Here is a 12,368-nt window from a genome sequence, read left to right as displayed (position 1 = left end):
TCAGGCTGTGCCCGTGCCCACAGGGAGCTGGCAGAGCAGCTCAAGGCAGAGCTGAGCCAGTGGCAGTGGAAGCATCAGGTGATCCTCGAGCAGGCGCTGCAACACATGCACGCTGCGGCCCATGTTGCAGAGGAGCTGCAGAGGAGCCAGAAGCAGCTCCAAACCCTGAAGGAGCAGGTAGGTAGCAGGCAGAACCTGCTGTGGGGTCCCTCCATCAGCCTGGCCCGGCTCTGCGCCTGTGGGTAACCCAGAGCCTGCCCCGTGCCAGCAGCAGGCTGCCACGCCATGAGAGCTGCAAGGGGAGCTGCGCTGTCAGTACGATGGGAAAGAAAAGCCCTAGTAAGAGCTGCTGCAGGCAAAGGAGTGGACGAGCACCCTCAAGAGAGTGAATAAAGCCCTGCACCAAAGCCTATGCTGCAGGAGTGGACAGTGAACTGGGATCAACAGCAGGAGAGAGGGCACAGACCTCACTCAAGCAATGCTGCGCTCCCTGATGCATTGCCTTCTTTCAGCTGGGGACACAGGAGGAGCAGAGCCAGGGTCTGCAGCACCACCTGGCTCGGCTGCAGGAAGAGCTGGGAGCCACCCAGGCCCGGGAGCAGCAAAACCTGCAGCAGCTGAGTGAAGCCAAGGAGACCATCCAAGTCCTGCACCAAGAAGTGGCCTCCAACAGAAAGCACATGGCAGAGCTGCTGCAGCAGGTGAGGGCAGGGACAGGGCAGGGACAGGGCAGGGGTAGGGCAGCCCTTGGTGCAGGGTTTACTCTGCCCCTGGGCAGCACTGCCCTGGGTAGCCCAGCGTGCCATTGCCTGGCCATCACCCTCTCTGCCCCATGACTCTGCACACAGGTGAGGGACATGACCACCCTGCAGGCAGAGCTGGCCCAGGCCCAGCAAGAGATATCCAAGCAGGAGGAGAAGATTGCAGCCTATGTGAAGCAGAAGCAGCAGCTCCACTGGGAGCTGAGGAAGCTGCAGGGGTCCCAGGAGCAGCGTCAGCAAGAGGTAAACATGTCCCAGGCCTTCCCACAGGGCACCAGGAGTCTATGCTCAGCCTGTGTCCCTCTCACTGCTTCTCTGTGCCACCAACAGGCTCATTCCCTCCAGGAGAGGCTACATGAGCTGAGCAGCCGAGCCCAATACTGGCAAGAGCTATACAAGGACAGTGCCCAAGCTCTGGATATGCGAGAAGAGGAACTAGTTGTTTGCAAGGTGGAGCTGGCTTTCCTCAAGGAAGAGCTCAGCAAGGCCACGGAGCAGGTGCAGGTTCGAAAGAGGCAGCACAACAGCCCAAGAGCAGGAGCACAGAATGGGCCCCCTAGTACCAGGGAATGGCAAACAGATGCTGCTCCACAGGCAGGAGAGAGGTGGAAAGGACAGGGGACAGCATTCTGCAGCGCCCAGGCTGCCAAGGGAGGAAGCTGAGGGTCTGACAGCAGTAAAGCACACCACCTTCTCCTTAAAGTACCCCTCCTCACTCAGCTGCTAGAAGGAATCACCTCAGCATGGAACTACCATGTTAGAACAGCAGCTCAGGGCTGTAATGCTGAGGTTAACGGTGGTGCTCCAGAGCAGGTCTCCTGAGGCACCACCCTCTCAACCCTCTGCTCAGCCCAGGCCGCTAGTCCAGCACAGCCTGGGTTCTCCAACTGCCTTCAGCCGTTAGCTCATGGAGGCTGGAAAGAGCAGTCGCAGGCACTGCGACTACACATGGCACTGCGGTCACTCTTTCCAGGTGAAAACCCTGCGCTCTGCCCGAGCTCTGGCATGCTCCAACAGTGGCAGAGTGCACAAGGAAACAGAGCTGCTGCTGGTCAACATCAGCCAGTGTGTGAAGGAGCCAGCGTGAGTGAGAAGCCTTACTAGAACACAGGGGCAGGTGGCTGCCGCCTTCTCACACCACGTCGCTCAGCTCACACCTTGTTTTCAGGCATTCAAATGAGGAACTACAGCACAAGATCCAGTGGGAAATCAAGCAGACTGCAGAGCTGCTAGGTGAAAAGGAGTAAGTTCTGAACACAGGAGTGGAGCTGAGCTATCCCAAACAGCAGTTATTGCTGCTGGCAGGAGTATATAGGACAGATGGACAACTGCTGGTCTAGCCAAGCTCCTGAAACGCCAGCAGATCAGGGTTGTCTCTGCACCATTGCATCCCCTCATTTCCTCTCCCTTTCCTCCAGGCATGTTCAAGACACACTGCAGGAAGAAGACGCATACCTCATGGTTGGAACAGATGAGCAACACCGCAAGTGTGAGCAGCTGAAGGTTAGAATCCCTGGCACAACTTGGCTTGAAACAGGGTTGGCCCTGCAGGCTTCTGTGGGCAAGGGCAGCTGAGCACGGGCTGTGGGAGAACTGCCTTTGCAGTAGTATGGGCCAGGGCGCCTTTGCCCTCTAGGTCAGTGTAATGCTGTGCCTTGTCCTGTGTCCTACAGGGCAACAACTTCACATTACCAGCCCCACACAATTCTGCAGGGCTGTCTCCACCCCACTCTTGCCCAAGGGACAGGAAACAGTGCAAAACAAAGCAAGGATTAGACAACTTTTAAACAAATAAAGTCTCTTCTGTAGCAAAATCAGTGCCAAGCACCATATCCTTCCTGGGCCACAAGCTGTACAGTGCCTCAGGGAGTACAGTAATCAGAGGGGCTGGGCACACTCCGAAGACTCAGCTTCTCCTGAAAGTCTTTAAGCCTCAAAGCAACAGGCACTGCTGCCTTAGAGGCCAAAGCGTGCTGGGGTGCGTCGTGGTGTCAGGGGCTCGCCCTGCTCCTTCCGGCCAGGGGTGTAGATTTTAGTAGATCTGCCAGGAGAGAACAGGGGTGATTAGCGGAATATGTAACCTTTCCCTGCACCACGGCACCCATGAGAAAGTTGGCGTGCCCCATGCAGCTCACTACTCCTGCTCTTCAGCAGGCATCCCACGGCACCTACCTGGCACTGCCCAGAGGGTTGCGGCGCTCCTGCTCCTCCCGGCGGGCACGCAGCTGCTCCTCGGCCAGCGCCATCTCCTCCTCCATGGCAGACACTTCCTCCTTGGCACGGCGACGGTTCTCCTGGAGCAGGGCAGGGGAGGTCAGGGAGAGGCAGAGCTGGCCAGCAGCAGACTCTCTGCAGGCCCACAGGCCTGCTCCCTCCGTGTCAAAGAGCACACGCCCTGCTGTAGAGCAGGTGTGCAGTGGGCCTGCTGTCTGCCAGCTCGTCCTGGACAGGAAACTCACCTGACGCGACTTGCCAGCATGCTTGATACTGTAGAACATGGGGCCTAGCTCTGCCAGCCACTCTCCATCCACAGCAGTGACACACTGCATGTATTCCTGCAGGGACAGAGGAAAGGCCAGAGTAGCAAGATGGCACTCGTGCAGCCTGGGCACCATTTCCAGAGCCATGGCAGCTCCCTCCCTCCCCCACTTGCTGATGGCACTTCTCATACTGGGGCTACACCCCTTCCAGATCATTCTTGCCAGCCTCAGAAGCTGCTATGGGCTGGACTTGGTGAGACTGCAAGGAAGTTCAAACATGTCCCACATAGCTCAGGAAAAAATACTGGGAGAGGAACAAACAGGACTCTGCAGATGACACAGACATGTCTAGTTGGTATAGATGAGAAATGCTGATAACTGCCCCTCCAACAACTCCTAGTGTCACAGAAAAGCCCTCCCACCTCCCTCGTCATGAGAGCACTCATCAGCCTTTTGGCTAGCCCTCAGCTCAAGCTCACCTTGGTGGTCATGACCAGCTCATGATACACGATGTAGTCTGGTGTGTAGCCCATGCCAAACAGAGAGCTTGTGGGGTGCAGGTGGCAGGGCATGCCCGTACGGATGTTCACATACTCCCCAATGCCCTGCAAAGAGGAGTATCGTCAGTGCCCCAGCTCCCAGACATGGCTTTTCAGCCTCAGACCAGCAGAGACACCTCTCACCTTAAGCTTTGCAGCTTGATGGAAGTACGCAGCACAGATGCACTTCCTGACAACATCCCAGTCGGTACCACAGGATGCCAGGCTCATCCGCTGCTGCACCATGATGTCCTTGAGCTGGGCACGCACCTCCCGCACCTGCAGGGGCGTGTGGCAGTCAGACCCCTCTCCTGTGTAATGCTCCCACCCACAGCCTCATTGCCACAGCCTCACCTTCCGCATGGCCTTGGCATGGATGAAGTGCTGGTTGCACCACAATGTGGAATAGCTGTTGTTCTTCCACTGCAGGTAAACGTTCAGGTAAGTCAAGTGATCACTCTCGGGAACAGCAAATTTCTCCCGCACTTGGTCACTCTCCTCCTCTCGGCCCTGGAAGGATGAGAAAAGAACACAGGTTAGTCAAATGTCAGGGGAAAGTCCCAGACTGCTGAAAGAGCAAACAGGTACCTTAGGCCGATAAAAGATGGCAGGTACAGACAACATGGAGACAATAAGCAAGATCTCAGAGCTGCAACCCATGTCACAGGAGACAATGAGCATTTTGGAGAGTGCAGGATCCAGTGGAAACTCCACCATGAGACGTCCTGTTGAGGTCAGACCACCTACAGGAATAGCACAGGGATCAGCAGCTGGATAGGTCCCAGTCCCAAGGGCTGACAGCTTGCCCCAGCACCCAAAATACCAGTGTTATCCAGAGCTCCCAGGATCCACAGCTGGTACATGGAGTTAAGCATGTTGTCCTCTGGGGGTGGATCCATGAAGTGGAACTGCAGCAGGTCCTGCACACCGAGGGACTTGAGCAAAAGCACCACATTGGCAAGGTTGGTGCGCTGGATCTCAGGCACTGTGGTTGTCAGCAGCTCATTCTTGTAGGCACTCTGGGTGTAGAGCCTGGAGAACAGATGCCAAGAGCATGCTCCTCACATTCAGGCCATGGTGTCCATTACTGACTCACCCACCGCTGCCCACCCCAGCCAGCAGGACATCAGAGAGGAGCCTCTACCCTGGCCAACATGTGCCCCCCCCAGTGCCTAAGGGTACCTGGCCTGCAGCACAGTACACACCCTTCACAAGCACAGTAATTCCCTGGCCACAGACCAGCCCCAAAGCAAAGCACTGAGAAAGCTGCTTGGCTTGGCTGTTGTCCTCACAGGATCAAGGGCAGAACAGCCACAAGTGAAGACAGGCAAGGGAAGAAACTGGAGCATGGCCTTTCCTCTGCAGAGGCACTGGGTCCAAAAGAGAAGGGCTCAAGGCCTGCCTACTGCTCTCATACGTCCAGAAGTTCAGGACAACAAACAGCGCCAGTGAGAATAAAGTATGTATAAACTGATGCCAAGCTGCAGATAGGACAGGAACAGAAACCATTACATGCCTACCTGAAGCAGTGGCCTGGGCCCGTTCGGCCAGCTCGGCCTGCCCTCTGGTTGGCATTGGCTTGACTGATGGGGTAGATCTGCAGTGCATCCATGCCTATACGGGGGTTGAAAACCTGCAGGACATAAGCAGAACAGACTGAAGAAAGAGGAAGGCTGGGTCACTACCCTATCACAGAACACCCTCAAACCAAACCCAGAGACAACAGGCATAAATAGTACAGCAAATCGTGGCTTACCTTCAACTTGCAGTAGCCAGAGTCAATCACGAACATGATGCCATCCACTGTCAGGGACGTCTCTGCAATGTTAGTGGCAACAATGCACTTCCTGACCCCATCTGGAGCCTGCAAGCATACTGCACGTCAGTCACATCCCGAGGCAAGGGCCTCTGCCTTGCAGGGAGCATGCAGGGCAGTAATACAGAGCCCAGAAGGACAAGGTGATTCTTGGGAAGTTGAGGGGGGTACATCCTTTCTCTCACTCTCCACATGCATTACAAAAGGCATGCCTGCACCTCTCACTACCTCAGTAGTCTTCCCTGTACTGGTTTCCTCTGTCCCCACCCCTACCACAGAGAACCCATCAGCACCTTCTGGAAAATCTTGGCCTGCAAGTCCGACGGTAGCTGCGAATAGATAGGCAGAACAGCAAGCGCAGGCGCCTTCTCCAGCTCTTCAAGGTGCTCTATGATTTGCTCTGAGGTCACCTAGGCACAAGAGGAGTGCAACCATAAGATGGGGTGTAACACAAGAGGGATGTAACCATAAACAACAAGGGCTAGGACAGTGCCTACCCTTCCAGCTCACCTCTATGTCCTCCTGGCCAGGCATGAAGATGAGGATGTCTCCAGGAGCACCAGACAAATGGACCTGCAGGGCTTGTTTCACTGCAGCCTCCACATAATCCTCTTGCGGGGTCTGAAAGGCACACCCAGATTTCAGACACCAATATCTGACCTGCCCCACACTTTGTGCAAGACTGCTTCATAGCACAGCTTCTCCTCTATCCTTTGACCACTACAGAGTGCTGTACACCCAAGAATCAACCCCCTTCCATCACAACAGAACTTCCCTCTGCAACATTGACCATACCTTGCTGAAAAGAATATCAACAGGGAAGGTGCGCCCAGGAATGTGGAAAATGGGAACGTTTCCAAAGAAGGAGGCAAACTTATCCGCATCCATGGTGGCTGAGGTGACAACAAGCTTCAGATCTGAACGTCGGGCCACTACCTAGAAAGCAGATGAAAGGAACAGTAAGAAAAGGGCCCTTGGGCATGGCTGCAGGATGCTTCCATTGTTACTGAGACAACAGCACAGGACAGAGCTTCTGCTGTACTCTAGAGTCACTGGCTGTTAATGCCAGGGAACCCAGATGCAGTTAAGCTTACTTAACTGCTCTGTGCAGTTAAGTAAGACCAACCTTGGTCCAGGAAGCCTTAAGCCAGCAAAGATCTCTGTACTTAGTGATGGCCAGCAAGCTTTTGGCAGCACTTCTGACACTAGGGGAGATTTAACAGCTAATTAAAACTAGGGGTTAGGACCACAGGCTAGGATGGTGGAGCAGCAAATGCAGAAATGTGGCAGAGCTGCTTCCTTCTCCCAGACCTGGTAGAGAAGGCCTGTCCCTGTCAATACTTTGCATTAAGACCAGCTCATGTCCTCTGTGCTGCTGTTGTCCTGTCCAGCCTCACACACACCTCCCGAAGCAAGCCAAAGAGCACATCAGTATTGAGTGAGCGCTCATGTGCCTCATCCATGATGATAGCACTGTAGTTGTCCAGGTCAGCCTCTCGCAGGGACTCACGAAGAAGGATACCATCTGTCATGTATTTGATCAATGTGTTCTCAGACGTGCAGTCCTCAAAGCGGATGGCGTAGCCCACCTGGGAAGGCAGAGATACAAGTAGGTCTCCGAACAGTTCTGTGTACCCACTGTCCTCAGCCCACAGCCCTGCACCCACTGCCATGCTCACCTCCTCCCCAAGCCGCACGCCCATCTCCTCACTGACCCGCTTGGCAACGGACATGGCCGCCACCCTACGGGGCTGTGTGCAGCCAATCATTCCATAGTCGGTGTACCCATCCTCATGCAGGTACTGTGTCAGCTGTGTCGTCTTCCCGCTCCCCGTCTCTCCCACCACAATCACAATGCTGTTGTCCCTGAAGAAAGGGAAAAAGTATTTCTTCATACACCGTAAAGGGCTTTTGCACTCACAGCCCTGGTTGGTCACCCAAGCATCACCCCACTCAGAAGAACTGCCACCAACCGCACAAGGCAGCGGGTTTTGTTTCCTGAGGGTGCAGCTTCCAAACAGGCCATGGAGCTGGGAGAATTTCTCACTTGGGTTTCTGAGATATGGGTCAATGCCCTGGGAAGGCTCTCTGACCAGCTCCCTGGCAGCCATACCTGAGGATGGAGAGCAGCTCCTGCTGCACAGCAAAAATGGGCAGATATTGTCTCTGCTCCAAGATTGATTTCTTCTTGGCAAACTCGCTGCTGGCTTCATTTTTTTCTTTCATGTGCTCGGCAAACTTCTGCTCAGTCCTGAGGAAACAACAAAAGTCCTGAAACCGTCTCTCCACACACTTTGCTAAGAAAATAGGCCCCATATAGGCCCCATTACTGGCTGAACAGGAGTAATTCAAAGCAAGCTCATACTTGTAATCCACTTTGCCATCTTCTGTCACCATCTCATCCTTCTCGTCTTCTTTCTTGATCCCCATAATGTCTCCCAGTTTTGTGCCTGCCAGCTCCCAGTGCTTATGCTGAGCCTGAAAGGACAGAGAGCACCATAGCTGCCACAGCAAGCATGGACAAATCATTCTTCTCCAATCCTATTCATAAGACTAGGAAAGCATGTTAGCCCCACAGTTCTCCAGTGCTAGAACACAGAACACACACCCCATTCCTGTACCAAGTCTCCCTCTTCCAAATGAGCCAAAGCAGAGCTCTTTAAGACACTGGTCTGGATACAGAGAGTATCCAGACAGATATGCTGGATAAACAATATCCCAGGTCACAAAAATATAAACTCCTTATTATCACTTGCTGCCAAAGCCTATACTCTGCAAAGTCAAACCAAAGGCTGTAAGGCCCTATATAACATGTACAGTGTGGTAGTAAGCCAAAAGGTCACAGCATACCCTCTTACGCTCCTTTTGCTCCCTGTGCTTGCGCACCAACTGGCTGCCTTTCCGGGCTATGATGGCCAAATCTGAGGTAGCATCCTTGACAGGTATGACTGGCTCCGGCTAGAAGAAAGAGGTACTGCTTCAGCATGAAGAGCTCACACTTCTGGGGCTCCCTGCCACCAGTCTGCAGCCACAGTTTCTACCTGCTTGGTGAAGACAATCCTTCCATCTAGGAAAGGGGGCACCAGGTTGTGCACCAACAAATGCACTTTAGCTGAATTATCCTCCTCAAAATCGTCATCCATTTCAATCCGATGAACCACACCGCTGGTCAGCATCCGATTTGTCTCCCAGCGCTCATTATCCTAAGGGAAACAGCATGTTAGAAAGAATATAAAAGCCCCACAGAAAGCCCAAAAGATCACACCAGAGCTTAGGGGTCTGGGAACCTACAATGACAATAGGATGAAACTGATGCTTCCAGGCTACAAAGCCTGAAATCAAGCACTTAGGGAAGAATCAGTAACTGGAAGCAGCAGGGTACAGGAAACACAGACTGGCAAGATGAAGCACATGCTCAACAGGACTGTCTCCAAGGAAATGCAGGAGAGACATTTTCCACAAGGCCCTTGACATACTCAGAACACACTAGGAAGGCAGGACATAGTCCCACTTGTGCTAAGGGCAGCAGCCCCCACCATCACTGGGCCAACAGCATACAACCTTTGCAATGTAACTCACACCCCAGAACAGCAGGAGCATAGCAAAAGCATAGCCCTCCACATTCCTGCTGCCCTGCACACTGTGAACCACTGCAGTTACTCTGTGCAGCAGGTACAGGGTTGCACTGTCCAGGGGAGCTTAGCAATAGCTTCCCTGCAACCTTGGGCCAGGACACACACTGTGCTTCCCCACCTGACAGCAGAGGCTCAGCTCTGCAGCCAGCAACCAGATCTATGGAGGGCCAGCAAACTCCACACGTTCACAACAGCCCTTACCTCGTTGATCTGCCGCCGCTGCGCTGAGATGCGTGTCTGCCTCTGCTTGTTCAAGTGCTGCTCTCGCTTCTTCACGTACTCCTCGGAGGTGCAGGCCAAGGGGTTGTGAAACTCGTCGTAGCCCTCATCCATCATGTACCAGTCCCGGTCAGCTTGCTGGGAGGGGAGAGGTGCGGCCCTGAGCCCCGCCGGCCCCGGCAGCCACCCGGGCTCTGCCGCTGCTCCTGATGTGGCCGCCGGGGGGAGCCCGCCCGCCGCTCCCGCCGCCCGCACTGCTGCCCGCCCGCCCGCGGCTCTCACCCGCTGGTCGTCCTCCCACTGCTGCCGCTCCTCCTCCGTCTCGAAGGCGATGCCCTCCTCCCCGTCTGCGCGCCGTCCTGGAGGGGCGAGAGGGTCAGTGCGGAGCCAGTCTGGGCGCGCAGGGGGAAACCCCACAGCACCCAGCCTGGTGCTTCGCAGGAGAAGGGGATTTCCGCGGTGCTCCCAGGCAGCTCAGCCCAGGCTCCTCACCTCTCCCTCTGGACAGCCGCGGTGTGGACCCGAGGTGTCTCCGGTCATCAGCCCACTCGTTGTATTTGTACGATGGGGTGGGCAATGGTGTCTTATCCGAGTACCTGCTCCTCACAGACCTGGAAAACAGCACAAGGGAGGAATTGGTGTCCACAGCCAGGCACAACCCTCACATACACCCTCCCCTCTCTGCAACTAACAGCTCAGCCCCAGGCACTGATACCTGTCCCGATCTCTCCGGTCCGTGTCCCGCTGTGATGATAGCCGGTGGCTGCGCTCCGAGTCTCGAGAGGAAGGCATGGGCGAGGGTGATTCCCACTGCGAGCGGCGAGCACTGCTGGAGCCACTGTCATCCTCCTCCCAGCCAGAGCGAGACGGCGTGGCTGCATCTAGCAGAGAAGACAGGGTTTGGCACCTGATGGTCAAACAATGAGCCCCCCAATGACCAGGAGCCACTGTGCACCTTCTAGCAAGGAGCACGGAGAGAGGGTACCCATCTGCCCCTATCTAAAAGAAGGGGCTGGGCCAGCATTCCAAGGAAAATTGCCAAGTGACCACATTTCTATCACACAGACCCAGAACAAACCCCACTGCACAGAGATCAGCTAGATGTTCACATACATGGCTGGCAGATTGCTCCTGGGCCCAGGTCAAGCTAGGAGTTTTAGGTTTGCCCTAACCACAAATGTTAAAAGGTACAGGCTTTTCAACTCACACTTGTCCTGACAGAAGCAGCAGAAAACTTTAACAACAAAAAGAACAAACCCCTTCCTGTTTGGTCTCACATAAGAACTCTGCTGGGTCCCACTCCTACCTTTGGGCCGATGCCTGGGACTCTCTGGTTCACTCCTCCTGCTGCTGCGCTCCGATGAGCTGTCCCTCTCTGACCTGCTGCTGTGACGACTTCTGTCCCGTTCCTCTGCAAAAGGAAAGTGAGATCATGGGCCAAGTGCACAAGCAGATCTCAGATCTGCTGCAGAAACCACCCTGAACATTAGCTAAGGACTGCAAACAGGCTGAGGGATGAGCCCAAGCTCTAAGCAGGAAGAGGCACAAAGGTCTCTAAGCAATTACCACGGTGCCGTTTGCGATCGTGGTCCCGGTCCCTACTTCGTTCCTTCTTCTGCTGCTTCTCCTCCTTGGAGGAGGCAAAGACACCATGTGCCCGACGGTCCCTTTCACGCTGCCGGTTGCGTTCCCAAAACTCCTCACTGACACCCCCTGTGTAGGAAGGTGATTCCATACTGGTAGAACGGTAATGCCTGGAAAGGCAGAGCAGAGAGAAGAAAAGCTCAAGAGTGCTGAGGAATAGCTTGGCCTTCAACTTGACTTACACAACTCTACTTCTAACCTCTGCTACAGCAGAAGCTTATAGCTGAAAGTGCTCTCTCCATCCTTTGCTAACAGCACACCACATCTCTGACGCTCCCACATGCATTTCTGAACAGGCTGCTGCCTCCAGGCACCAAGAAGCAGCGAGTCTCACAACAGGGATGGCTGGTGATTGCAGGCCTGACAGCACCTACCCGTAACAGCCCCGGCAGGGCAGCAGCGAAGAGCTTTGCCCAGAGCTCCACAAACCTACAGAGGTGCCCCCGGTCCTACCCGAGGAGATTCCCCGTCCCGCCGGTCACCGGCGCAGCCCCGCACACGCTGACGGCGCTCACGCTCGTTCCCCCAAGGGGATCCAGCAGCCGCGGAGGACCCAGGGCCACCGAGCACCCGCCCAGCCCCGCACACCCACCTGTGAGCGCCGTGGCTGCTCCGGGCGCTCTCGTCGCCGTCCTCCTCGGCGCTGCCCGCCTCGCCGCAGCTCTCTTCCCGGTCCCTCTGCGGGGCGATCCGGGACCGCTTCCTGCCCGCCTCCTCCTCCCCGCGCTCCCGCCGCTTCTGGGCCGCCAGCACATCCAGGCCCAACAAGGAGGCCCGCGGTGCCGGCGCCTTGAAGACGTGCTGCTCGGCGGCGGCGCTGCGCTGCCGCAGGACCAGCCCGCCGGCCTCGCCGTCCGGGCTCGTCCCCGCCAGGCGGTGCAGAGACCCCTCGGCCATCGCCATCGCCATCACCGCCGATGGGACGGCGGGGGAGATAAGCACCGGAGCTCTGCGCCTTGGCTCTGCCTCTGCCTCTGGCCCTGGCTCTGCCTCTGGCTCTGGCCCTGGCCCTGGCTCTGCCTCTGCCTCTGCCCCTGCCTCTGCCCCTGCCTCTGCCTCTGCCCCTGCCCCTGCCCCTGCCCCTGCCTCTGCCTCTGCCTCTGCCCCTGCCTCTGCCTCTGCCTCTGCCTCTGCCTCTGCCTCTGCCCCTGCCCCTGCCCCTGCCCTCACCCCCGCCCCTGTCCCTGCCCCCGCCCCTACCCCTACCCCTGTCCCTGTCCCTGTCCCCACCCCCGCCCCTGCCCCTGCCCCGCTTGCGGTTGCCTCAGCGACGG

General features: G+C 56.1%; 1 protein-coding gene across 2 annotated transcripts; it reads right to left on the bottom strand.

The window, feature by feature from the left end:
* Positions 1-2,539: 2,539 nt before the first annotated feature.
* DHX38 (DEAH-box helicase 38) lies at positions 2,540-12,077 on the bottom strand. 2 transcript variants are annotated; one of them, XM_065662524.1, is made up of 26 exons: positions 11,687-12,077; positions 11,017-11,204; positions 10,757-10,861; positions 10,166-10,331; positions 9,943-10,061; positions 9,733-9,809; positions 9,433-9,588; positions 8,638-8,799; positions 8,447-8,554; positions 7,962-8,074; positions 7,710-7,847; positions 7,276-7,462; positions 7,000-7,185; positions 6,392-6,532; positions 6,107-6,217; positions 5,890-6,006; positions 5,537-5,644; positions 5,301-5,413; positions 4,604-4,812; positions 4,369-4,523; positions 4,135-4,290; positions 3,925-4,059; positions 3,721-3,846; positions 3,221-3,316; positions 2,934-3,055; positions 2,540-2,802 (listed from the first exon to the last, which is right to left on the bottom strand). In XM_065662524.1, the coding sequence occupies exons 1-26, from the start codon at positions 12,001-12,003 to the stop codon at positions 2,718-2,720; spliced, it is 3,696 nt and encodes a 1,231-aa protein (XP_065518596.1). In that variant the 5' UTR covers positions 12,004-12,077; the 3' UTR covers positions 2,540-2,717. The 2 variants fall into 2 exon arrangements, with proteins under 2 accessions (XP_065518596.1, XP_065518597.1); XM_065662525.1 differs by lacking the exon at positions 11,687-12,077 and adding an exon at positions 11,294-11,476.
* Between the last annotated feature and the right edge of the window lie 291 nt (positions 12,078-12,368).

Source organism: Lathamus discolor, chromosome Z, assembly GCF_037157495.1.
Source record: "Lathamus discolor isolate bLatDis1 chromosome Z, bLatDis1.hap1, whole genome shotgun sequence".
NCBI classification, from domain to species: Eukaryota; Metazoa; Chordata; class Aves; order Psittaciformes; family Psittacidae; genus Lathamus; species Lathamus discolor.
This window is presented reverse-complemented; position numbering and strand designations above follow the sequence as displayed.